At 39.3% G+C, this 27,803-nt stretch overlaps 2 protein-coding genes and 1 pseudogene across 3 annotated transcripts; all 3 read left to right on the top strand.

Moving 5' to 3' along the window:
• The window catches only part of LOC109195478 (leucine-rich repeat LGI family member 2-like), a 401,007-nt pseudogene that overhangs the window by 152,992 nt on the left and 220,212 nt on the right, over positions 1-27,803 (top strand).
• Positions 13-17,345, top strand: lrrcc1 (leucine rich repeat and coiled-coil centrosomal protein 1). Its single transcript, XM_003448549.5, has 19 exons — positions 13-474; positions 1,988-2,193; positions 2,363-2,428; positions 2,535-2,702; positions 5,867-6,033; positions 7,149-7,367; positions 7,929-8,122; positions 8,831-9,005; positions 10,430-10,578; positions 11,580-11,784; positions 12,095-12,234; positions 12,641-12,842; positions 13,384-13,569; positions 13,849-14,023; positions 14,407-14,570; positions 14,736-14,944; positions 15,151-15,288; positions 15,915-16,050; positions 17,144-17,345. Exons 1-19 carry the CDS (start codon positions 431-433, stop codon positions 17,252-17,254), a joined length of 3,054 nt encoding a protein of 1,017 aa, XP_003448597.1. The 5' UTR covers positions 13-430; the 3' UTR covers positions 17,255-17,345.
• On the top strand, positions 18,568-27,472 carry e2f5 (E2F transcription factor 5). 2 transcript variants are annotated; one of them, XM_005476577.4, is made up of 8 exons: positions 18,568-18,879; positions 20,101-20,210; positions 20,388-20,549; positions 21,082-21,190; positions 21,765-22,023; positions 25,475-25,612; positions 25,900-25,938; positions 26,929-27,472. In XM_005476577.4, exons 1-8 carry the CDS (start codon positions 18,751-18,753, stop codon positions 27,003-27,005), a joined length of 1,023 nt encoding a protein of 340 aa, XP_005476634.1. In that variant the 5' UTR covers positions 18,568-18,750; the 3' UTR covers positions 27,006-27,472. The 2 variants fall into 2 exon arrangements, with proteins under 2 accessions (XP_005476634.1, XP_005476633.1); XM_005476576.4 differs by having other exon boundaries at positions 18,572-18,879; positions 21,705-22,023.

Here is a 27,803-nt window from a genome sequence, read left to right as displayed (position 1 = left end):
AAAGCTGTCCCGGATGTGCCCGTAGGTGACGTCTAGTAAACAGGAAGTATGATGCGAGAAGCGGTTAGTTCAACTGAACTCCAACGAACAATAAATTTACAACACTTTGTTAGAAAATGAAGTACGAACGGCTTTTGGGCTCTCTCAGAAGTTGCAGTTGTTCTCTGTTGATGGCTTATATTAAGTTTGGCTCCTTTGAGGCCGGTAGTCGCTAAACTTTGGCTAGCCTGCTGGGTAACTTAGCAGGATTGTTCGGAGGATGTGTTCCAATGACTGTAGAAAACAGTTTTCTACAGTCATTGATGTGTTCGTCGACTTTTTTTTAGCGAGTTTTCTACGTGTTTAGCCTGATGTCGGTAGCGGTTCCTTGCTTTATTTTGTTAGTTAGCAGACTTTATGCGTAGCGGTGGGACAGCTACATGTCGACGTTATGGCAGGCAAGGAGCTGAGTCTTATTGACAAGAACATAACAAGGTAAAGTTACCTATTCACAACTAACGTATCAAAATTTACATTACATCAGCCAGTAAGGGACTACTCTGTACCACTGACGAACCGATTAAGTCTGGCATGAATATTTACTTACTTCACGACAAGCTTTACGTTACAATTTTAATCTGCTAATAAACGTGATGGAGTATAAGGAACAATATTTCCCCATACAAAGTAAACTATACCTCATTGCTGTATGAGAATGACATGTGTGAATAACATATGAATAACATTTTGTTGACATCAGTACCATTCTAGATAAGATGCAATAAGACGATAAATTCCTGCGAGTGCAGACAGAAAATGCTGTAAATAATGTTGAATTGCGAAATGAAGTAACGCAGATATTTTATTTATTTAAAGTAAAGCCTAGATAAGTTAAGCACTGTGGGGAAAAGGCCTATATAGGTTATTAGCATCATCTACTTTATTATCTAGTGAATACAGATTTTAAAAAGACTGTATGTTAGGTGGACAAAAGCTTTACTACCAAGAATTCAATATCACTGTCCTGCAATATGCAGACAAACAAGTGCAAATTAAAAAAAAAAAAGGCTATGTGGTTATCAGTTTTAAATTAGTTCTAAATTCCCATCTTCTGTATATAATATGAACTTTCTAGCCACTGTAATAGGCACACCTTTTCATTGCAGGGTAAGATGCCTTTTCTCTTAATTCATTGTGGCAATTCATTGTGAATATTTTGGTCCATATTGAAATGTTGCAGATGTACAGATCCACAGCATATCTCCAATAGTCTGTTGTTCAGGTCTGTTGACCATGTATGAACTCCATCCTCCATTTCCTCGAGCTCTACTGGAATGTGATTGGCTGAGTAAATATTTGTGTTAAATTGCAGGAGGACAGGTGTAACTAATACAGTGCCTGATGGGTGTATGAGAGACTGAAAATCCAAACCCCAAAATATTGTAATAACAGAAACTTATCCTCTCAGCTGAAAAGCTGTAACCAGAGGGCTTGACTTTTCTTAATTTATTCGCTATCAGCACTTGCCAGTTATTCAGTTTGATTTCATGTATTTCATGTTTGATTGCCTTTTCAGTTCTCACAGTTTGCGTAAAGAATATAAGTCGTGAATACGGAGAGATTTACAAGTAGAAACATGTAATCAGTCAACTGAGAGACACTTAGGCAACAGAAACTGTATTTAATATTGTATAAATGCCGCGTTTTTAGTCGTTCACAAGAGGTGCTTATCTGGAATATTTTCTCTGTAGTAAAATATGAGGATTGTCTTTAATTTCATTGAAAACTGAATACCTTCTAAGTTTTGAACACTTGGATTCAGTTTTTAGAATTTTCAGAGGAGATTTTACATCATTTAAAGTAAACTGTTAAGCAATTGATTAAATAAATTAACCATGTTATTGTTATAATAGTCATTACTTGGTACACATTTACCTTCAGAACATGTACTTATTTGCAAAAAGTTTTACATTCCACTGTGAATCTGACCTTGTTGCCCTCTTTCTAGCTTGCTGGATATTCCCCTGATACCCACTGTAACATCACTTAATCTGCACTGCAATCACATCCCGAGGATCGAGGGCCTGACCTCAGCTTGGCACCTGCGACACTTAGACCTTTCCTCCAATTGCATTTCTAAGATTGAGGGTCTGAGTTCCCTCACTTCCCTGAGGACTTTAAATTTATCCTGCAACTTAATCACCAAGGTTGAAGGTGAGTCTTTAGTCACCATTTAACAGAGATAATAAATGCCTCTGCTCTCTGTGAGTTCTCAAAGTAATAATTCTTTATTAGTGGATCTTGTGTTTACCCTGACATTGCTGTCACTGCTCTATGAGCTGTAAAATCACTCAGTTGTTAATGTTCTCTCCCTTCACTCCAGCACTGAATGGGCTTGTGAATTTAACGAGATTAAACTTGTCCTACAATCAGATAAATGATCTCAGCGGTGAGTTGAATTTTGCCTGAACAGTGTTTTCTTTTTCTGCACCCAAATGAGAACGCTAACAAGTGAATGATGTTTCAATGCTGTCGATTCTTCATGCCTTCATTAGGCTTGTTGTATCTCCATGGCACGGAGTACAAGCTGAAACACCTCAGTCTCCATAGCAACCACCTGGACAGCATTGATCACCTCCTGCAGTGCCTTCTGGGAATACAAGGGTTAAGAGAGGTGACTTTAAGTCAGGATGGCAGAGACAACCCTGTTTGTAGGTCACCAGGTAGGAAACCTTAACACTCATAGACAGAAGCCCTGTTCACATCTATGACAAAAAACTGGTACTTAACAATATTCAGAGGGTGAACAGTGATTGCAGAAATACAGATTTAAAATGCAGAGAGAACGGAGGCAACAAACAAGCCAGAAGCTTTGTTATATTTATTGGATATCTTATCTGAACCACAAGGCCAGCAGACACTTCAGCTGATAGAGGCTGTGACCAGTTCTGTATTGGAGTGCAGTTGTATCAAGCAGCTGACTGATGTGATAGCTGTACATGTTGACCTATCAGATGTGTAAATGCACTGACCTGATGTAGGAGAACAAAACAAGAAAGCTTATGTTTGTTGGGGTGGAATTTTCATTAAATTACAACGCATAGAAAACATGGTTTATCTAAAAGGGCATTAACTCAGCTTTGAAAGTCATTGCACTTGCATATTTGAGCTGTTTCCCTCTGAATTCATTTGTTTCTGTTCCTTTCATTTTTAGTATGAACCTGTAGCTACACTGAATGTGTAATAACATATGCCCAGCAAATGCAGCAATACTCCGTTTTCACTGACATCAATGTAAATGGCTATATTACAGCAGCGCCCTAATGGTGCGTGTGAGATTTGCTCCTCAAGCGGAAAAATATACCAGTATTCCATATATTTATTTTTTACGCAATTTGTTCAGTCTTTTTCTGCATTAAAAAAATGTTTGTGTGTGTGTATGTGTTTTTTAATGGAACCAGCAGTATACAGGAAATGACTTTTGGACTTATTTTGCCAATAGGAGCTCACTATTGCAAAGTAAATTTGTTACTTAAGTAGTGATAAAACTGTAGTCTGTAATTCATACTAAATTAGCTTACTCATATTGCATACATTCAGTCCCATATTGAAGTTTTAAATATCTACAAATGCTGTGTTGTCGTTGTTGTCCAAGTGTATGTTAGTTAGCTAGATGAAACATATCTTGTGGAAGCTTTTTTGGGTGCTTTTTCAGGTGTTACAACAGTGGGGTGCGCTAGCTGATGTTAGTCTGATTCCAGCTTGTGTCCCACTAGGAATTGTCCACAAATCCACCCTCGTAATCTAAAGCCACATAGTTGCTCTCTCTGTGGTTTTGGCAGCTGATTTAATGGTCCTCCTTTTGCCAGCGGGATCACCTGCCTTACCTTCGGCACGCATTCACTTGAAATGCTTTCAATTTCCTCATCCATATGATGTTCCCAGAGTACTATTATTTCCAGCATAATCACTTGCTTGGTGAATGTGGATACATTGGTCACGTCTGGCTGCAGTTTTGATAGTATAATCTGGACTGAGAACTTCAGCTGCTTAACCAAGGTGGCAGTTTCAGCTTAGGGGCGAGATTTCTCTCCAATTCTTATAAAGGTGATAGTCATTAGCAGATGGTTGCCTCTGGTGTTTCTAAAAGCATTTACCTTGAGGACCTTGTCATGGCACCAGCAATAGTGCTTGCCTCTAAAGGCTTTTGGACAGCTATTGAAAAGATGCTCGTTGGAACACCTTCCAGAGCAAAGAGGGCAGGAAGGTGTCTCTCTGTTGGCCCTGGAGGTTTTCTAGAGTGGATAGGACATCAAATACACCTTGGACAAAGAAGTCCAATCTCTCCTAATGCCTTAGGTCATTGTTTTGAGTAAGAAAAGCATCTGTTCATTCTTTGTTTAAGAACATCCCAAATTCACCTTTTGTCAGGCATTTTGCATGTATCACATAGTGATGTAGATGAAAGTCTGTACTGTCAACAAAGTGTTTGCTAAGTAGCAAAGAATGGATATAAATTCAGAAGAATAGTGGAAGAAAAACTCCCTTTGACACTTTGCAGACATTTAACATGTACCAACAAAGTTCTATAACACACTGAAGGAATGGAAAAACCCGAGGAAACATAATGAGGGCACTTAAATGGTATGTCAACCATCTAATCTCACAAGTCAGTGAGAAATCATCACATCAGCTAAAGTACTATGAAAGATTATTATTGTTATTATTATTAATGTAAGATGTTCATTTTGTAATAATACTCTTTTAGTTGTGCTTTATGGTTGTGTCTCTGTTGTGTGCTCCTGGGCAGAGTCAGCTTGACTTCAGATTTGTGCGTTGTTTTGTAAGACGGAAGACTAGAGTGCAGATGGGACACCAGGGGGTATGATATGTTGGCTTTATTGATGGAGATACACACTAACGAGCTTTCCTGTTGTGGTGAACCAAAGACTGTGATGTGATATTTACTGCAGACTGGCTGTGGTAACAAGGCCAGGGTCTCTGATGGCAGGGGTGAGAGGAGATGAAAAGTTGGAATTGTAACTTTTCCAGGTCTTAAAGATCGCTTCTTTGGATTACACTTTATTTCGAGCATTTCCGCATCAAATGCTAGTATTGCAGTTCGGTGAATTTGGAAAAAGCAAAAGTTTGTTGTATGGTGTCCAGTTACAGAAAAAAATAGATTGTATAACAAAAATGAAAAAAAAAAAGATTTAAACAATTTAAATCAATTTAAATTAATTTAAAAATTAAACAATTTTATTCATATTTTCCAACTGCAGTTGGATCAAACTTTAATAATAGCACCCAGCATATCAGCTATGAACAGCAGTTTTAGAAGATATTTCTTCCAATTTTGCAGAATAACTGATTTAAAACTCCCCCTGTAATGAAAGTCCAGTGAAAATCAGTCAAACTGACAGCTGCTATTAGTAATGACTGTGATCTTTTAATCTCTTTGTTCATCTTATATTTGCGCTTCTTCATTAATTGGATTGGCTGCAGTTACATTAATGTAAAAAGCTTTTCAGTGATCCTCTGCACCCATTATCCATATCTTTCAGTTAATGATTAATTCACAGCACTAGTTGTTGAAGGCATCTCTTTTCATGTTGTTAAATCAGAGAAGGCACTCTTGCAACCCTTGCTGTTGGTATGCGTAGATATACTTGCATAAGTTGTGCTCACTACCTATTAAATAGGGTACATCAATAGTGCATATGAAGGTGACGCACAGAGGTTATTCATTCAGAAGTAATTATTTGATCTTTCATGAAGGTCATATGCACCACTGATGTGGCATTACTGAATAAGAGGCTCATGGCAAACAGGCAGCTCTAGCCTCGACAGGTTTCTCTGATACACGTGTGTTCCTGTCTTACTGCAGGTTACAGGGAGATTGTTTTGCAGTCACTGCCACAGGTCTCTGTTCTGGATGGCCTAAACCGACTGGGAAACCCATCACCTCAAAGTCTCAGTAGTCTCTGTGATATCCCCGGTCTAGAAGACTACGTGGACCTCCTACTCTCATCTGACACAAGTCACAATGAAGCGGTAATGTTTGATGCTAAGCTACTATCAATTCCAGTGTAGTTCTTTTATTCGTTTAGATATACTCACCATGTTTCAGGGACTTTTGTTATTAAATCCTGTTTTATTTGACCGGAAAGTCTCTTGCAATACATTTGCTTTTTTGCAACTGGCAAAAACAAGTCAAATGGAGCATAAAGTTAATTCCCAACAATTAATTTACAGCTTTCATAACGCAACAGAATGTGAGAAGCATGAGAACAAGAAAGTTGTAGAACAGTTTCCACTTACTGTATGAGTGATGCTTAACTGCCTATCAAAATCCTGCGTATCAAAATCCTGGGCTTCTGATACAAAAGAAAGAAGAACTAAGAACTTTATTGTCATTTACACCACAAATCACAGTGGGAATGTTTTCAGGTTCACTGCACACAAATAAATAAAATAAATAACTGAAATATAATAATAGATTAATAAGCACAGAAAAAATTAAATAAAAAAAGCAAGTACTATGTGTGGTCAGACTGTGGGCAGAATATACATTGCAGTTAGTTATGCAAAAACACAAATTCCATCTATCCCATCAGCTGTCGTAGGGCAGGATGCACTGTACAGTTCACCAGTCTATCAGAGGAAAGACAGACAACCGTTCATATCTTTACTTTCGTCCAATTTAAAGTCAACAATTAATGCACTTCTTCGTACTGTGGGAGGAAACTGGTTCACCCGGAGAAACCTCACACAAACACTTTGTATTAACTTAAGACAAAATATCATAATTACACAGCTTTGCTTATAGAAGACCTAATTATGTAGGTCTGCTTCGCTGCAACGAGGAATATCATCGAGCCAAATAGATTTCCCGGTTGTCACTGAATTATTGGAACATAATGAATTTATGTATACTGGGATGAAGAAAGTTTGGTTGTTTTACAATATACTGCTTTGCATATTCATTGCACCAGATGGCAGTTTCTGTCTGTTTTTCTACAGGAAGACCAACTGCAGTAGAAGTCATTTTGCTTCCCATTATGAACTCTTTTCCATCTCTGCAATGAAGTCTTGCAAATATATTATAATTCTAAACCACCCTTTTGCATTTGGAAACTCTGAAATAAAAGTGAAAGTTTCCATTGCAGGTCAGAGGTGATGCTCCTCTCACCACACCCCGCATTGACCAGCTGCTGACCCAGTTTCGTCAGAGGAGTGCTACCTCAGAAGTAATCACAGACCCAGTCACACAACCAGAACCTCCGTGCACACAGCCGGTTCGCTCCACTGTGACTGATAAAGGAGACCCCGTTAGTGAAGAGCGTATCAGGAAACTGGAGCACCAGATGTCCCAGCTCATCCAGCAGGTGCACACCTTTTTGAAGATTAATTTTTTCGCATATGTGCCTTGTTGTTTTTTTTTTGTTTGTTTTTTGCTTTTTTTTAATAGTGAAAGTAGGAAAAGATGGGAAAGAAAAAGTTGTACTAAATGCTAATTTAATTGATGTTCTTTTAATCTACTGCACTTTGAAGTTATTTGTTCAATATAAATTATTCATGGCAATATTTTGAAGTCATTTTTACATAAATTAATTTTTACACGTTTGGGTATTAAATGGTGATTTATCCCCAAATAAAGTAGTGTGCAAAAGTCCTAAATCACCACTCTGCTCTTTATGTTTTGCTTTTAAAGAGCCAGGCATTCTTGTAATTTTTACCCCTCCCATCTGTAAGTAGCCTATCTTTTAAACACAGTGGAGGCTCTATCATGGTTTCGGGCAGGATTTCAGCCACTGATGTTGGGGATCTTGTCCCCATAAAAGTATATTCAGATTTGATCCACCATCTGAAAAGAGTCTGATCACAGTTTCAAACTGTACAAACTCTGTTTTTGTTAACTGATGTTGGTGCATTTATTATTTACCCAGAACCCTGCAGATAATAAATCCAGAAGATCTGCCCATTCTGTGGTGATGGTACGGAAAGCCAAGCGGGACACAGACCGCACTTCAGAAAGTGAATGTGACAGCGGGAAGGAAAACAGGAGGCGGACAAGAATTCCCAAATACCACGACAGCGTAACATCGTCGACAACCACCAAGGAGACCAAGAGATCAGAGAGGTGATTCTGCACACAAAAGAGATTTCAGGTGTCATGTTAGCTGCTTTGAAATGCCATCATGTTTACATCTGGACTCCCTGATTTTGTGATAGCAGCTGAGATCCAACTCAGCAAAGCCTAAAACTTAATGAACCTAAACTATGTGAAGACATTTTCAGCACTGGTGGGCACTACATCAAAATCAGAGCGTGTGCCTCTAAGCAATGATAATCGCATTCATACATTCACCAAACAATATGCAGCAATGGGTATTTCCATATTGTTCATCATGCATCAACTTAATATCATCAGGTATCTTGATTAGGGAAAATCCTTTTACCTCCCACTTGAGAGTGGGTGATAAATTTTCCTCAGAGAGATGATATGTTATAGACTTTCCTCCTCTCTTTTAGAAATTACCGCCGGCACCTCACTCACATGATTAATGGCCACGCTTCTCTGGTCAGCCCCCTCATCTTACTTCATCAACCACTAATGACATGTGCTTAAGATTCAGAAATTTAACTTAAGCAATCTCACAATAGCCCTCATCAAAAAAAGGTTATTTTAAAATATTACTTCAAAATTCAAAAGTAGTTCAGACTTTGCTTCCCTATAAAACTCAGTAAATTTTCTGCTTTGACCTTTGTTTAGCCAGACATTAGCTGGAGGGTTGTTTAGAATCAATTTTACAGCCCGTTCAATACTTGTGATTTGTTTTATGTGCAGTGATCAGGAGAATCCTAAACGGAGGGCTTCAAAGTCTGCCGTCGGATCCAGGACGAAGGCTGGCAGCACAGGGAGTGCAGAGGCAGTGAGGCCAACACGGAAAGGACCTTTGAGAGCAGCTAAGGCGTCAGGCGATATGAAAACCAGATCCACTGAGGAGGAGGAAACCTACAGGGTACACGATGGACGGGTCACCTAGCTGCTTCTGTTTTTATTGAGTGACTGTAAAATAGAAACGGTTCTGTCCCCATTCAAAAAGAGAGTAAATTGGTGTGTTTTCAGAAACATTTGTGTAAACAAAAAAATGCAAGAATAGAATAAATGGATAATGCTTCCAGAAGGTGACAGCAGAAAATGGACCACAGTAAACAGAAGGTTTTTCATGTTTTGCTCTTTGTTTCTGAGCGCTTTGTTTCAGTAACCTTGACTTTATCTTTGTGACGTCAATAACTTCTTCTTGGTAACATTTTTTAAATTTACGCGCAAAATAGAATTCAAGCCAGTAGTCCAACATCTGTCTGGTTATTTTATTTCAGTACATTTAATGAAACTCTTGGCCTTTTGTTTTGATAAGTAAACATTCGATTCCTTTCTTCCACAAAGAAAGTTTCTATTTTTTTCAATCATTTATTCAACAAAAATATCAACAAATCCAACGTTCTTCTGTCAAAGTAACAGAACAAACTTCTTGTACGCATTTCATGTAGTTCTCTACAAGTCTCTTACATTAGTTTGCTGATATTATTTGACAGCCTCCATGTAAAATTCATTCTATTGCAAGAGATTAATGATTTTTCATACTTGTACTGTCTGCTTCAAATGCCCCCAACATCTGAAATGATTTAAATCTGTGCTTCTTGTTCTTTGTCTGCCATTCTTTATCCTGCTGACGGGTCCACTTTTACTTCAACTTTTGGACAAACGCTCATCTGTTATCTTCAAGCAGAATTCACAGTTCAATCAATTCCTGCAAACTCCCCAATCCCGAGGCAGCAAAGCAACACTAGTCATAATTTTTCTACAGTCATAATTCACAGACTCTTTCAGGGTCTCTTCCTGAAAAACTGTGATTCATATGCATCGAGCATATCTGCTGCCACCGTGGCCAAACAACTCTTTTATTTGATCAGCCCGTTCAGAGCATATTATTAACAAAAAAAAGAAAAAAAAGGCAGTGTCATGTCCTCCATGTTTATTGGCAGACGGTAGTTTTTCTTTAATGTTTTTTTGGATAGCACAAGCTTTTGTTTCTGGCACGTATCCCATGCATCCCAAATTTGTGCAGTAATTCCTAATATTGGATTTATCCTCAAAGCAGATGTAACACGAGAGAAAAATGGTGGAAATATCTTTTATTCCTAATAATATTTTTTGGGGGATACTCACTTGTTTATACAGGGGGGTAAAAATCCTCAATGTTGTTTTCATTGTTCCTACAAAAACAACGAGATGCTTTGAATAAAACTGCAAAAAACACTTGAGCTGTAAGAAGAAATCGGTATTTCAACTTAAAGAAAAAATAATGACACCTTTTTTTTTTTAAACGTTCAGTGTGTTTTTACTCTGGGAATTCATGCTTTGTGTATGTGTTCTGCTCAGACGATTGTTGAGGAGCGTGACCAGGAACGGGAAAGACGCTGGAAGGCAGAACAAGCTGTGAGGAAGCTAACAGAGGAGCTCAAGTGCCTGCAGACCAAGGTCAGCGAGGAAAAGGACCTTCAGAGCATGGCCCTGCACACTACAGACAGGTAAGAGGGAGGCACATTTACTGTGGGCGCCTCTCATCACAAACCTCCACTTGAATCCGTTAGGCAGCTCTAAAGCAGATATCATGCTGAAAATAAAAAAAGCAATAATTGAACTCTTCTCTGTGGATTTTAGTTGTCAGCTTCATAATAGATCCTCATCTGTTTCTACTCTCTTCATCTTTTGTATTGGCTCTCTTGAGACCAAGGCCTGCTGCCTGTCTCATTGTTGAACAATGAGTATCCATCCCACCATTAAAATTTCTCACTATCACGGTGCCATAGTCTCTTTAGAAATCATGCTCACATTTTGGCTCCATTACACCAAAAGCCTTTCAAGTATGCCTGCAGTTGTCTGCGATAATAAAGCTATTTAGTATAAAGATCATTAAGCGACGCAGCCATCCTGATTATATACCTAACATTTAAATTTCCAGAGGCTTTGATTAAATATTCCTATCTCTGCTGCCACCAGGCCATTTTACTTCTGCTCTGTACGGTCTTCGCTGGCACCACATCCTGCTTAGATAAATCTGCATTATGGTTGTAATTAGAGGCCCGATGACGCGCATATGTCAGCAGTATTACACAAATCAATCTTAACTGTCACTTTCTAATGACACTGAACACGGCTGTTACTGTTGCCGTCTATGCTCAGTGAGAGACAGATTACAGTGACTCATCAAAGCACATTTTAATAGTGGACTACTGTGCGTGAGCTGCTTCTACTGTTTTGTAGTTTCTTAGTTGTCCCCTGTGTGCCTCATTTCCATTCCTACTTCCATTGTCTCTCCCATGAGATAAGATTTTGACTATACTATAGCGTTAGAGTTCTTCAATTTCAAAAGCTATCACATATTTGACACTATGGAAGGACAGCCAAGGGCATCACAGAATTGGGGAGTGCTTTCTGGTACCAATTTCTATATAAAGTGAAAAGAGAAATTCAGGGTATTACTGCGGCTGCTCTTGGACACCCTTATCGTATTTTTCTCCCCGTCCAGGCTGAAAGAATTGCTGCTGAAAGAGCGATCGGGGCACTCTGAGCTGCAGGCTCGTGTTGAGGAGATGGAGGGGAGGTGTCGATCCCTAACCCAGCAGCTGGAGCAGGCCCGCAGCTGTGAGGAGCAGCACAAAACTTCACTGCATAGACTGGAGGAAAGCATTTCCCACGGAGAGGCGCTTAGGGCTCACCAGCAGGCTGAAGAGGTACAGATGTTCGCTTATTTCCCCTAGAACACATCATGTTGATAAAGATAAGGTATATTCAGTCAGGCGGTGCTAATCGATGCTCGACATACAGTTTTTCTCCCGTCAAAGCAAGTTTATCACACTGCTTCTGCTACATTCGATTACCTGCCGCTGAGCTCCTCTTATCGCTCTAATTTTTGATTGTAACAACGCATTAGTTCACTGATCCAGTCTGGAGTGAATACATTCAGAAAGATAAAAGGATTCAGCACAGAGAGGTCATTCAGCTCTGACAGGCTGGTATAAAACATGTGCTGACCTTCCTCAGATAAAAAGGCAACAGGAGCTGCAGAACAAGGCAGCAGCTCTGAAGAGAGAGTTGGACATCCAGAGAGCGTCGGTACGACAGCACAAAGACAAACTGCAGCAGCTGCATGAACTGCTGGCAGCCAGGGAACAAGAGCACAGGTACATCTAAGAAGAAGAACCCCTGCTAAATATAAAGTTCATCTTTAGATGCCGTGGAAACCATTTCTGTAAAAGAGTTGCTTCTTATGAGCAGTGTGATCCTAGATAAATTCAACATTTTCTCATAAATTTTGAAATATTATGAAATGCTTAGAAGTCTGGAAAAGTTTTATTATTGCTTATTTGTCACGAACCCCCCAAGGTACCTGATTTAATGCCAAGTTTTAAGGGGTTCTAATACTTAATGTTGTTTAATTTAGAAATTTGCATCTAAATTAAATATTGGATGCAAATGCAAAAACAGATTACAATAAGCAGTTACATCCCTTTAGAGTTTCTGTTGAGGACGCAGTCGCCATTTAAAGAGGCTAATGCCTTATCCTCGTTTGCTTCATTCTTCCTACAGAAAACAGCTAGAGCTGCGGTTACAACCCGGTGGGGCAGATTTTCGTGATGCTGTGGCGAAGGAAGTGGCATCAGTGGAAGAGAGGCACAGCCACAAGGAGGCGGAGCTGCAGGAGAAGCTGGCAGAGGGCAGGAAACAGTACACTGCTCTGGAGGATGAGTTCCGCATGGCGCTAACCATCGAGGCTGCTCGCTTCTCTGAGGTCTGCTAAAAGATGGACCCCTGCCATCCAGATGGCCTATAATCACTGTAATGTTGCCCTGAATTTTACACTACAATCTCTGAGCAGTCCAGCTGATAAATGATTACTTTGAACGCTAAAAAGTGAAATGATTGAACTTGATTTCACCCAGTTGGGAGAGACTTGGCTGATGTTTTTTTTCAGCACGATGGGGAAAACTGGTATTGAATTAGGATCTTTTGCCTCTGGACAAGTAGTCTTTGATTGCCACACGGAAAGAAGCTTACAAAAGGATTGGGCTCGAATCAATTCAAAATGTTCAAAAATGTAATCTCATTTTTGATTGCTACTGCTTGGACAAATTTCTGCTCTTAGTCACCCAAACTTTTGACCTTTGAGAAAAGTGTGAAAAAGCTATTGCTGGCCACGTGTTTCTGTAAAGCCATGGCTCTGAAACTGTTCTGACCGATTAAGGTGTCAGGTAATGCTCGGACCTTCGCTTTGGTTAACTCCCAAGATTTCTTATTCACATTCAGTTCCACACTCTCACTTTTTTCTGTAGGTAAAGGAGGCGTGTGATCAGATGACTGCAGAGCTGATGGAGCTCAAGGCAACCCTGGCCCAGTCCCAGGAGAGGGAGAGGAAATCAGGCTCTCTAGTGCAGGAGCTCACTGCTATGGTCAAAGAACAGAAGAGCCGCATCTCTGAGCTCATCAAAGCCAAGAGAGACGCTGTCACTGATCTAAAGGTGTGCAGCACTGCAGTAAGAGAGTGAAATGTGGGTGATTTTTATTCCAGCATTTCAACTGGATTTGAGCCGAGATTGCAGGATTTAAAATATTGAAATATGACTTCCATGGGCACAGATTCATCAGTCACTGCCTTTTCAAAAACATGTTAACCCTGGTCCTGTAGGAGATTGACTACTTTGAGACATCATGAATACTGAATGGTCCAGCTGTCTTCCCATCTGCCATCCATGACAGATGGCCATTGATCATTAATACTGTCTGTCTCTATCTGCCAGAGCCGTCTGCATTCCTTGGAAGCAGAGGTAGGACAGGACCGGCGTCTTGGCCTGCAGCTAGAGTTGCTTAAGAAAGATAAGGCTAGACTGTTGTCTCAGCTCACGGCTCAGGAGTCGGTGATAGACGGCCTCAGGGCAGAGAGGAAGATTTGGGGCCAGGAGCTCGCTCAGCAAGGTGGGAAAAATCCTGGAGAGTACTTGTTTTGCACCTTGAGTCTGCCCTACAGTGCACAGAAAAAGCTGATAATGCAGTTTTAGCTGTTTATTGGCATTCAGTGGTGCGGGTCCTCCCTGGAGCCAGTCTAATGCACTGACTTGTGCTTAACTCGTAAAATTTTGGAGATTCCACCTTAGAGGTAATTTAAAAAGAGCCTCAATATAGTACGTGCTGATTTAAATTTTTATCAGGTAAAAGTCTGCCATCTAGTGGTTATAGCCCAGATCCACAATCAGAAAACACCAGGCCAGCTTTATTTATTTCTCTCTTAACATTTTTGTCTTCCATATGTGTTTACATAGAGAATTAAAGTGACATTTTGATGGGTTATTCTTTTCCAGGAGCGTCTTTGGCTCAGGACCGTGGTCGTCTAGAGGCCAGGTTAGAGGTGCTGAGTGCTGAGTTGGAGGCTCAAAGGAAACAGAATGAGAAGGACAATGATACTCTCAGAATCAAAGCCAAAATCATGGACGACCAGACAGAAACCATTCGCAGACTCAAAGAGGTAGGTTGATAACTTGTATTACTCAAGTCAGAGGGCTCGAACTCGAAACAAAACAACAACAAAACAAAACTTTTGAGTTTTAACCGTCACTGTTGTGCTTTGTAATCATTTATGCATTGATTCATATTATCATGCAGTTTCTCATTATCAGGCACTGCTTTGTAGTCCTTGCAGGAGCGTGATGATCAGATCCGAAGGCTGAAGGAGGAGGCAGCAAAGGCTCAGAAGAGGCTTCAAGAGCAGCTGGAGGAGGAAACAACCCAGCAGGCTGAACTGAAAGAGCGAGTGGAACATCTGAGCCTGCGCAAGGAAGAACTGAAGCAGCAGCTGGAAGACAAGGAGGCAGAGCTCGAGCAGGTCAAAAGAGTTTACAGGCAAGTACCCCAGGATAACCACAAAAAGGAAAAGGGCCTGCTTTACGCAGAGTACTTTTTGACATTTTAGGGTAACAATTGTGTTTAAATCAAACAAGTTCCAATGTTAGTGCTGCTACTGCTGACCCGAAGATGATCAGACATTAAAGTTTTAAGCTGTTTCTGAAACCAGTATGTTTTATGCTTTGTGTCTTTCATCTTTTTAGTGAATCCACTAAGAAGTGGCAGGAGAAGGCAGACTTGCTCACTCGGTTGGAGAGCCAGGTGAAGCGTATGAAGGAGAACTTTGATTCCAGGGAGCGCTTACTGCTGGAAGAAAGAGAAAAGGCAACAGAAGCACACAGGTATGTTAAATATCAAGTTATTCTCTCCCTGTTGTTCAGAGACTGCCCTTATCAGGGACTTTCAGTGATACTTTTGCACTGCTGCTGGTTCACTCTCTTGGGTCAGGCATGTTGAAATGCATTTTATGTGCCTTTCTTGGTGTCTAGAGTGCTGTTCTTTGGTTTCTATCATTGATTGTTGTGTGTTTGATGTTTGCCTGCCTGCTGGGAAGAAGTCAGAAGAGCTCTGCATATTTACTAAAGCCTGAAGGACAGCAGTGTTGTTGTGTTTTTTTTTTTTAAGTCGAGAAAGATGATATATAGCTTTGTAGATTTTGCACCAGTAAGAAGTAGTTTTTAACAAAGCCCTTCTGAAACTGTAATGTTATGATACTTAAAAAGTCTCAGATGTCATATCAGGATTAGGAAAGTGTTTGAGTCTTTTCCCCATAAAGCAAGGCAACGTGAATGCTTTTGTTGTAAATAAATGATCACATAAGGCTGCACTTCCTGTGTTAGTACTTTATACCTGTGGCCCTTCACCTTCAAAAACGCAGACATGTATTTTCCCCAAGGCAGCATTTGGAGAGCATCCAAAGTACCACTCCTTACGCAACCTGTCGTGTTTGTGTTGGTCTGTTCCGCAGAGCTGCACTAGAGAAATTACACTACGTGGACGATGCTTTCCGTCGACAGCTGGAGTCCGTCCAGGCTGCCCATCAAGCTGAGCTTCTGCGACTCGCTAATGAAAAACAACAAAAGATAGAAGAGGCCAATCAGAAGGTAAAATGTGGGCAGCTTTCCCACAAATGTTTTTTTCTCCAAAGTGGAAGAAAGAAAGTCTGTTGTGTGTCTGTGTCCTGGTATGAGAAAGGAGAACGCAGGTGTTGGTTCGCCTCCTCTGCGACAGTTCAAAAATAAGGTGTAAGAGAGGCTGCAACAGAAGCATTTCATAACAGACTTTAGTCGCTTGCTTCACTGTTGGATTCATAATTCGTTATAAATTATGGGGAAGATTCAGTCACTGAAAAACTGAAATTCTTCACATACTGTAACAGTTTGTTGTTATGCAACAGTTGATGACATTTATCACTTTTCCTTGACAAAATAAAAGTGATTGTGACAACTTAGATTAAAAAAAAATGACAAGGAAAATGTTTTAAAGTAAAGAAAAATATGATTAAAAAAGGCTGTAGTTCACAGAAAAGGGTTGTTTGTGTGGCACACATTCATTTGGAGTCTTACTAAAATGGTATTATTGGGGGCGATTGTGGCTCAAGAGTTGGCAGTTTATCTTGTAATCGGAAGGTTGCCGGTTTCAGTCCCGGACAGTCTCGGACGTTGTGTCCTTGGGCAAGACACTTCACCCGTTGCCTACTGGTGGTGGCGCCAGTGTCTGGCAGCCTCGCCTCTGTCAGTGCGCCCCAGGGCAGCTGTGGCTACAATGTAGCTTACCATCACCAGTGTGTGAATGTGTGTGAATGTAGTGTAAAGCGCTTTGGGGTCCATTGGGACTAAGTAAAGCGCTATACAAATACAGGCCATTTACCATTTACAGACGTATTACACTTATTCATCTCAATATAAAATATACATAATAGATAAAATTGATACATAAAATATGCCATTTCCTTTTTTTGTTGTTGGATTGTTTATTTTTCCTTTTAAGACACCCAGGGCCGGGTTGAGATGGTTCAGCGGCCAGTTCTAGCCCTCTGGTCATATGTTGCCAATGTGTGCTCTGGTCATAGCCTGGTTTTAATTGCATTTTACCCAAATAATAAAATAATAATAAAATGCTAGTTAACATACAGATGTTTTGAAAAGCAGTTTGTGTTTCTGCTGCTGAGGTTGTCTGTGTGTGCTTCTTCCTCAGGTATTTGAAGTGGAGGAGGAGATGCGGCAGCTCCTGGAGGAGACAGAAACTAACAAGAGAATCATGGAAGAGAAAATGAAACGTCTCAGCAGTGTACTAAAAGATTTTTAACAAATAAAGTTTTTTTTTTTGTATTTTTGTTTTAGAATAAGTTCTATTTTAGTTCTGTATTATTTATTCAATAAATTCTTCTTTAATCTTATTTTTGTTTTCTGTTTCTAACCAGAGACCACAAAAGGCTAATGAGACATAATGATTTAACAGTTTGTGGTTATTTCAGATAGAAAGAAGCTAAATTGTGTTCTTACATACAGAGTTACATTGAGAACAATCATAACTACTCCAGTTCCAAGTAAACACAGGAAAGCACAAAACTGACTGCTTTAATGTTATGTCACTGCGTTATGAAAACCTGCAGTTTTATTTAAGGCTGAAATGGTTATTAAATTACAGCTTTGTGGTCTAACTGCCCCAAGATAGCTCATGAAGGGCGGATAGACAGAAATTAATTCAGAGGTTTTCCTTTCATTTAAAATTAAGAAATACAACCTTAATTTCAAAATGTTTGGATGCTGTGATGAATGTAAACAATTACAGAATGCAATTATTTGCACATCTCATAAAGCCATATTGTTGTCATAATAGAAAAAATAACGCCTCTCTTCTTATACCCAGTCATATTACTGACCTGTTGCTAGTTAATTAGTAAAATGGTCCTTTGGCTTCTCTCTCTCTCTTTTTTTTAATCATTTTTTTTTTCAGCCTTCTATTGTCCTAGTGCTGTCCTTTTTGGGATATGTTGCTGCCGTCCATCAAACTCAAAATAAGCTAGAACTTATAAAACTTGTCATTAGAACTTGTCATTATAAAACAACATGTCTCAGTTGTGAATGACAAAAAAAACCCATGGGATCATGAGATTTAAGTCACTTCACTGTGATGGCACAGATGTCCAAACATTTTTGTAATTTTTGTTATATAGGTGCTATATATAATCCTGTATATAGGATTAGTTGTTAGGATTAGTTGATTTTTCCCCATTAAAAAAAAAAAAATGACAAGAATGTTAAGTTACTGTGCCTTATCAAGTAAACATAAAAAAAGTTAATTTGAATATAGTGTTTGGGAATTTTACCAAAATATGATAAGATATACTTAGATGGTATGAAATCCATGTTAGGAAAGCTAAAATTAAACACGACCTATAACAAAATAATTTAAAGAAGTAGAATAGCTCAATAAAATATTATATCTTATATGTTTTTTTTAATTAATTAAAAAAATGTTAACCTATATTTCTGGCTGCTATGGGCTTCCATACCAATACTAATCGTACCGATTGGTCAGTGATGTTTGATGTGCGGGGAGGCGGGACTTAGTTGGCACGAGCTCGGCGGTGGGGGTCGACCGTGGCACGAGCCGCAAATGGGTTGCCATGGCAACAGGACCCTAACGTAACGTCCGTTCATTTAAAAACCCTTCAGGTGCTGCTGTCGTCCCGTTAAGGGAACCGACGTTATCTGCTAACTTAAAGAAATTATCGTTATTCGCATTAAAACGTAGGTGGCTGAGTAAAAACAAGTAAGGGTTTCTTTTATAAAAAGAAGATGGAGTTTGAGACGACTGAGACCGCACGCTCGACACCGAGTCGCCATGAGAAAAGTTTGGGGCTCCTCACCATTAAGTTTGTCAGCCTGCTCCAAGAAGCCAAGGACGGGGTTCTTGATTTGAAAGTGGTCAGTAAAACGGAGACGACGGGTTTTGGGGGTTGTTTTGGGGGGAGCATTAAGTGGTGTTTTCCACTGACAACATTAATACAACAGATGCGAACAAAGGGCTGTCGGTTATTACGGGTCCAGTCAGGTATACTGATTTGTTTAACAGGTGGACTAGCAAGCCGCCATTACCCGGACTCCTCTTTTATAGTTCCACTGATACTCAAAAGGGGTTTTTTTTCTTCATTAAAAAGAAAAAAATATTTTTAGAGTATGAGTTGACAGAGAATAAGCTACTCATTGTATTTCATATGTTTTATCATTTTATCCTTTCTTTAATGCTAAATCAGGTCTAATTGAATTGCACTAAAATACACTTAATAAGTTTAATAGCAGACTCCCTTGAAACCTACTTTTAAAGAGCCACTGGGGAGATGCCATTGTTACCAGAGTGGCACCCTGATCCCCAGTCTTTTTGCATTATGATTAAACATGGCATTATCCTGTGACCCAGTGTCACCAGGTCCATATGTCCATGGGCTATAAGATGAAATAGGAATCATCTTCTTTTAAAAGAGAAGACTAAGACTTAACTCTTGAAATTCTGCCTACCTGTCTTTATGCTCCTGAGACCTAGCAGATATCAGTTGACTCCCTGTGGGATCCTGCAGTAACATATAAAAATGCGGTACCTAAATCAAGTTTTTTCCAGTCAGGTTTATATATGTAATTGATTTCATCTATTCAATTTCCCCACTAGCAATGTCCTTATGTATTGGGCATCTAGTGAAATTTGTAAATGGCTTTCACACTCCAGTGCTCTCCTTTGAGACTTCTGTGTCATGTTAACTGCCTGTATCAATCTCTGATCTACTTGAAGCTTTAATTACTGCAGCTGTTTATTTATTTAGTTATTTTTTTTTTATCATTGGTAGAGTTTTCCCTCTCTTCTTGCCCGCCAAACTTGGGCAATGTTTACACAGCAGGTTCCTCAGCCCTTTCCCTCCTCCCTTCGCCTCTGGTATTGTATAACTGGCTTCTTCTGCCAAGGAGTTTGATTTGTTATTTTGTGCAGCTTAATTTGCCAAATTCCCTATTTCTTGGCTTCACCAATGAAGCATTTCCTGCAGAAACTTCCTGGTATCTATGACTGACCTGCAAGTGTTTATCTCAAGATGCTATAAACGAACAGCTTATATGGAATTATGGATGTGATGTTGATATGTCTGTCTGAATTAACAGGCTGCAGACAGCTTGGCAGTGAAGCAGAAGAGGAGGATATATGATATCACCAATGTACTGGAAGGGGTGGGGCTAATTGAGAAGAAAAACAAGAATGTAATCCAGTGGAGGTGTGAAACATAATGTTTACTATTTTAAAAAGTTCTTATTATTTTAATGTTTCTGTAGATTTAAAAATGCATGCAGAGTCGGTGCTTACATTAATTTAAAGATAAACACACAATTGAAAATGAAGCAGATGGAGCAAATGCTGAGAAAACATCCTTATCCTATACATTTATCTTAAGGGGCGAGAACATAGCCAGCCAAACTGAGGAGGTTTTGGAGCAGGTAAACGTCTTAAAGGCCCAAATTGCTGAGCTGGAAGCCCAAGAGAAAGAGCTGGACAACCAGAAGGCCTGGCTGGAGGAGAACATCAAGCACTTGAACCATGATCCCGTTCTCAACACATATCCTTTTTATGACTACATTTTTGAAGTAAATGTTTTTCTTTACTTCACTTGGAGACATTGCTTTTGTGCATCTCATGTCATCACTTTGCCTTTACTTTCATATGTTGGCATATGTTTTTCATTTTAAGACTTTGTAAAATAGACTTTTGTAAAACAACCAAATATTAACTCATTTTTTTCATATTAAACGAGTAAAATATCTGTTAGTAGGGCATGCTTTGCTTTCCTGTGAAATGTCACTGGGTGTTTTTTGTATTGGTGTTCTGCATAGTTTGTAATTCTAGTTCTCTTAAGGCCCAATTTACTCTGTTCAGAGACACCAAATCCCTCTCTGATCCTTTTAACATTGTTTGCCTATTGATCAGAGAAAACACTATAAAGCAGGGATTATAAATATAATTGCCATTGTCAAGCAGTGAAATCACATCCAGGCTAATCCCGATTTGCACAATGCTCACAGTCTTGTTTTTCAAGTTTATTGTCTCCATTTCCTTCCAACAGTAATCTGGCTTCTTTAACACTTCTACACATATAAATTTGTGACGCATGAAGACATCTGCAGCGCTTTTAGTGGAGAAACCCTTCTTGCTGTCGTGGCTCCTGCTGGGACTCAGCTGGAGGTGCCACTGCCAGAAATGGTAGTATTGCTTTGCGTGTATAGAAATGTACTGTTTTATTTGACTCTGCTTTAATGAGAGGAGACGCCAGACACAACGCAGGCTTTATCTAGCAGATTTTATTACAGGTGGATAAAAGCTTGTGAGTGAGCTGCAGGATCCTCGTAACATTTGGCTTTTTGTTTTGTACATAATGGCCTATGTGTGCTCTAACATCAATCAGCTAGTCTGTAATTTTGTGAGTGGGCTCTGTTTGCTGTTAGTGTCCTTGTTTTACAGAAGACAGATGTCTGCTGCATCTAGATATTGCTGTGATGGTAAACAGTAAAACTGTAAAGTTGCACGGAAACTAAACAGTGCAAACCTTTAAAAACACTACACATTTATCTGATAGTTTTCTGTGTTTGTCACTGCAAAACATCTTATTTCATATCCTTGTGATCATGTGATCAGTTTTAAATATTCTTAAAAAAAAGATCAACTATATAACTGCTTTATTAAATGACATACTTAATGACACGCTGCTGTTTTTAAGGGTCAGAGTGGTCAAAAGAAGTACCAGGTGAACCTGCGCAGCCACTCTGCTCCCATTCAGGTCGTGCTCATCAACAGAGATTCAGATTCCAGAGTGCCTGTGGTCTTCTCTGTACCCCCCACCGATGACATCTGTCAGATGCCAACTCCACCCAGCACCCCTGCGAGCCTGCAGAGATTCCCTCTTTCAGTTTCCACTTCCAACACCAACACCACCTCCTGCTGCAGCCAGGAGTCTCTCTGCTCAGACCACCAGATGGTGCTGCCAGAACATGATGATGTGCTGACTCCGTCGGCCACCCCTCCTGACGTGCAGATGGGTAAGGATGGGCTTTAGGGTATGAGAATTTTAATGCTGTTGAAGTTCTTCAACAAAACCACCACAGAGTTTTACTGCCTGCTAAAAAGGCTGCGGTGAACACATTTGTAATAAAAATTTTGCATCTACAGTCAAGAAAAACTTCTACAACTTGAGTCATTTGTGAAATTTAAAGTGCCCTCAGAAGAAACTTCTGACATAGTGAGTAATTCAGAAAAACTAGGTTTACCTTCTGATGTTCAGTTTTTTGTTGTTGTTTGGTTCTTTTGGGGGTTTTTTGGAACAGTTTTTACTAATTTTATAGTCAACCAATTTGTGGTGCAATATAAGGTTTCAGTTTTTCGGTGTCAGAGTACACACACACACTCACGAGCAAATGTGAAAACCACTGCACTAGGGTAATAAATATTACCTTATATTCTTAAAAGAATGAATGTGTCCTTAACACACATGATAGTGTGTTTTTTCTTTTAAGAAGACACACTGTCGATGTTAAACAGATCTACTATGAGTGATGGGTGCTTTTGCTGTTACATTTGATGTCTAAGCACTGCACTTCATTTAACTGCTTTTAACAATGGAGTTTACTTTCCTCTTTTTTCTGTAGTGCCAAATTGTTATGGATGATAACTATAAATGTATAGTTATAAATCCCATGCATGTTGGCTTAAAGAAAGAAACTGATAAAATATTTTAGATATAATGTGAAGGTGGTATAAACTGGCCTCGAGTTACAGCTGAGCATGGCCCATGGAGTTTCTTATAGAACATGTGTGTTCCTGATTTATAACACTTGATTTAATGTATTTAAGCCTCAGGGGGCCCCAGGCCTGTGTACTGGGAGTGCCAGTCACAAGTCTGGATAAATGGGAGGGTTGTATCAGTAAGGGCATCCGGCGTGAAATCTGTGTCAGAATAAAACGTGCGGATCTGTCCTCTGTAGTGACCCCTCAGCAGCAGTCAAAAGTGCCTCCTTCTTCATTTAAGGATTTCACTTCCGGTATTTTTGATGTTCACATAGTCATGTCTGGTCATGGCCGGATGCATTGCAACACTTCTTGGCACATTACTGCAACCGGTACTGTGCAGCCTTTGCTGGCATTTATTCTAAAATAGTTCCTTAGCAATACCAGACATTACCAAATCCACACCATAACTTTCACGGTGAAGAAAAACTTGCACTATCATTATTTTTATTGGTACATAGAGGTAAATGTAATTCTTGTAATTCACTGTGTAAAATTCTCAATTTGCTATTTACTTTTTAGTATCTGGTTATAAAGGTGACAATGAGCTGTTTGTCAACAGCACTGGAATGCAAAATGATTGGCCTGTCAGTCTTATAAAAATGTCAGAGGATCTCCTGGTTGTTTAACTGCACTGCACTAACCCTGTGCCTACAGACACAGTCCAGACAGACTCACCTTCCAGTAAACCACACACACATCAACATGGAAGTCATAAATATTTTATTGTGAAGTTACATGGAAACAAGCCTCACTTGACAGGAAACTGCTTGTCAGTCAGTTGTCCAGTGACTGAGCCACTGAATGTGGAGCTTGTGTATTAAAATAGCTGCAATTACAAAATAGTTGATGCTTTTCTTAAAACCCTTTAAAGAAACCAAAAAGTCTGCACTTTAATCAGATTTTGATTGATTTGCAAAATTATGAAAATGTGTCACTGTCCATGGACAACACTGAAATTGATTATGTAAATGTGATTGATTATTGTTTTAAAAGTATTGCCTTTTATCAGCTGACTTAGAAGTATTAGCTGTTGTAGAGTCTTGACATGCTAGAACAGCAGAAGTTATTAGTTGCTACTTCCTTCTGTAATACTATACAGTGCTAATATCTTGAAACAAAAAATAAAACTGCTGTCAGTAATTATGTTCCCTCTCTTAGCAAGCTGACTTTTAGAGTTAAATGAACGAGATCTAGGCCATAAGAAAAGAATCTAAAGTCTTAGAAAAGCTGTACTGTCAGTATGCACAGAAATCTGCAAAGAAATGGGTCAATTTCGTGTAGCTTGTGAAAAAAATATAAACTAGGAGAGTATGAACAGAATTTTGCACAGAAAACCTGATCTTCAATAACCTCAAAGTGCTGTTACTATGGGACAGTTTCATTTTTCTTTACCAGAGTCTCTGAAATAACATTCTCCACCTAAATGAGTCACAAGATATCAAATTTCTCCCAATGGCAGCTACTTGACAACTTGTTTACATTGCTTAAAAGTTGCCTCACCACCTGCCTAATACTGTGGAAAAATACACTTGTGCAAAACAGCTCTGGCCCCTCTGAGTATGGTCACAGGACCTCTAAAGTTATCCTGTGGTGTCCGGCACCAGGATGTCTGCAGTGGGTCCTGTAGGCGCTCCCTTAATTTGACTTGTTTTTGTGCATCTCTGTAATGCTGAGACTGGGTTCCATGCAACCTGTGGGCAACCTGTTAAGCTGTGTAGAAGGGTTATAACAGTATTAGGTGGGTGGTGCTTGTAACATCCACGTTGATGCCAGTTTCCCCCCATCAGAATTGCGTCAGCATTGCATCAGCATTGTGATGCAGTGAAGTGCCATGCACTAAACTGGTTTTAATGTGGCTAATCATTGCATATGTATATGTGGCTTTATTAAAAAACTAAAGAACACAGATTCACATCAGCATCAGCCTAGAGTGAAAAAGAAATATATTTGTCACTTTAAAAGATCACAAGTTCTTTGTTTCTATAGTTCTATAGGGCATCCATCTATGGGAACTGCATAGATGACATAATTAACAGGAAACCTAGATGCTGGACACCCTGTTTAAGCCTGTTCCTGCATCAAGACAAAAGCTTGGACAATTTTTTTTTTTCTGTAAAGAAGACTTCCAGTATATCTGACAGATTGACAGCTCTAAGTTTTATATAGGATGAGTCAGAGTTGCACTAAAAATAGAAGAGTGTCAAAGCGAAACCCAGTCTGAACCTTCCTTCCAGAAAATAAAAAAATGAGGAATTGCCCCAACAAAATCACAAGACTTTTCACTGAATGATTTTTACTTACTCAACATTTGGAAACACTTGGAATCTGTAAAATGAAAGCTTATGGTATGTTTTTGCACAGTGGCGTGTAGATGAGAAGTCAGTGCATAGTGTTGGGTGTGTTGTTTTTTTTGTTTTTTTTAACATTAAGAATGAGTTGGCTAAAAATGATTCAGATTTAAAGTGGGCCATGTTTAGGATTCTTTTCAGGCATGACCTCTTGAACATTAATAAATTAACAGCCTTTTGTCTTTAACTTCTTATTTACTGGACAAATGAGAGTGGTGGTAATCATGTTTTTCGAACTCTTACATTAAACTAAAAAAGTGCACATTCCAACATTTGTTGTTTTCTGCCTCCAGATAACGTAATCCTTCATTATGTGGTTAAGTGACCTTGTTTCGACTCCTCACTCTGTCTGCAGTCTGTCACGGTCGACCAGTGATGGGGTTGGAGCAGCAGGAGATGGACCTGGTGGACCAGGAGTTCCAGTCTGTTCTGGACGTGAGCAGCCTACTGAAGCTCAGTGCCACTGAAGACCACATGAAGGATAACCAAGAGGGTGAGGCCCAGGGATTTGAATAAAATCAGAAGAGTCTTTTTCCTTAATTGCATCCAGCACTGGAGCCATGCGCAATTTAATGTGTTTACTTCACATTTGTTTCAGTTCTGATTCAGTTGACGCTCTTAGGTCTAAGCATGCCTTTATTTAATGTTTTTTCTTCCAGTGGGAGATAGACTGGTGAGAGGAAAGGAATGAATTGTTTACAGATATGCTACAAATGGTCCAGAACAGTGAACGTTTAACACCACAGTGGAATAGAAACATGTTTTTAATTTTCTTTGTAGGAGCTGTTGACCTGATTGATGAACTCATGTCCACTGATGGTAAGCATCACAGCACCTGTTTTTAACTACATTCAGTATCTACGCTTAAATATATATTGCTGCTAACCCCTCCACAGCAGTGCATTGCTTGGCTTCTATTCATTGTCCCAATTTTCTGTAATGCTGTCTAACTGGGGGCACACTTACCCCTAACTACTGGAGGTAGTCCACCTGCATGTAGACCTCCATACAGCCCTATTTCAGATAAACTGAGACCTGTAACTCTGTTATAAAGCTCTCTGGTTTTACCTTTGAGACCTTAGGCACCACTAATGTGTCCATTTTAATGACTGGAGGTCAAAGAGAAGACATTCAGATGATGATTAACAGATGATCCTGAGTTAATGCTAACATCCTGATGCTTAGCAGGTCTGTTATTTGACATATTTAACACCTTAATTTGGCATATTAACATTTCCCAAAAAGTTGCTTCTGTTCTCCTGGACGTAGTGGTTTCAGTGGGAGAAATATTTCATCAGTCATCCAAGTCATCCACTTCTTCAGTCTGAAGAAGAAATGCTGCTCTGACAGCGCGACTCTTTGGGCTTAAACTCAGAAATAAAAGTGTAAAAGTACAGAAAAAGTTCTGGTAGCTCATTGTTCAAAACATTTTTGTTAATTAAGAAAAGGAAAAATTCTATAGTAGACTACGAAAAAACAGGAATTTTAAACGGGAATATAAATTGTTATTTAATTGTTTATCTATTAAATACTTTGGTATAGAGTGGCTATGGGAGAGGGCTTTAAGTAGGAGGAGCTGTAAAACGTATGAAAGTGTAAATGTTTGCCTTCCTTCAAATGTTTGCCCGTTGCACTGCCTTCACACAGCAGTGCAGTGGGCTGGATTAATGTCTTTGTCGGGCCAATTCTGAACTCTGGGCCTTACCTTTCACATCCAGATCTAAGTCCTAAATCATCAACAGCTGGAATCTGTGTTCAGTGTGGGTGCTATCTTTTCATTTTCGCACTGATTCCTTTCTCCAAATTCAGGTATAGACTACAGCTTCAACCTGGATGACAACGAGGGAGTGTGTGACCTGTTTGATGTGCAGATCCTGAATTACTAATGGCTGACGGTGACTCTGATGCACACTCTTACAATCTTGAGAAGCACTTTCTGCCACTTAAAAACTGTAAAGATTTGTCCTATTTTGTTAAAATTTCACAGATGATACTTTGATATACCACTGTCATCTTACAAAAGCAAAAAACAAAGACTTCACAGATGTGCACCTCACAGCTTAACGTATCCAGACTCTGTCCAGCAAAAAAAGTGCCTGATTTAATGAACCATAAGGTATTTATAAAGCCATGAGCCACGAGGTCTCAAGTAAGCAGACAAATCCTTCACATTCCTCACATTCCTGCTGCACTTTTGTGTCTCTGTATTTTTCCACATCCAGCGGAAAGCTTGAGTTGTTGATAACGGCTTTCCTTTGCACAGCTCATCCACTTTTGGGACTGTAACAGTGTTGTAGATAAGTTGAACTTTGCAATAGCATTTCAGTATTTGCTTCTTTGATGATCCAGTTCAGGAGATGTAAGCTTTGTCTTCATTCCGTACATCTTAATCTATTCAATTTCCCAGTTAAATTTCAACCACTGTTTTGTATTTATTGAATTAATGTTTTGGCTACATTTTGTTTACCTTGTTTTTGTGAAAATGTCAAAGTTTTCTTTTTCTAAATTATTGTGATACTGCCATTTTAGGCCTCAGTTTATCCTATCATTAGTTAAAAAATAGATTTTTTTTTTTTACTTATTTAATTAAAAAAATAGTTCAGGTCTGTTGAAACTGAAGTTAGTTGACTGCCTTAATCATAATTTAATTTAATTTGTTGCACTTTTGTTCTAAATATAGTACA

Source organism: Oreochromis niloticus, linkage group LG18 (genome assembly GCF_001858045.2).
Source record: "Oreochromis niloticus isolate F11D_XX linkage group LG18, O_niloticus_UMD_NMBU, whole genome shotgun sequence".
NCBI classification, from domain to species: domain Eukaryota; kingdom Metazoa; phylum Chordata; class Actinopteri; order Cichliformes; family Cichlidae; genus Oreochromis; species Oreochromis niloticus.
This window is presented reverse-complemented; position numbering and strand designations above follow the sequence as displayed.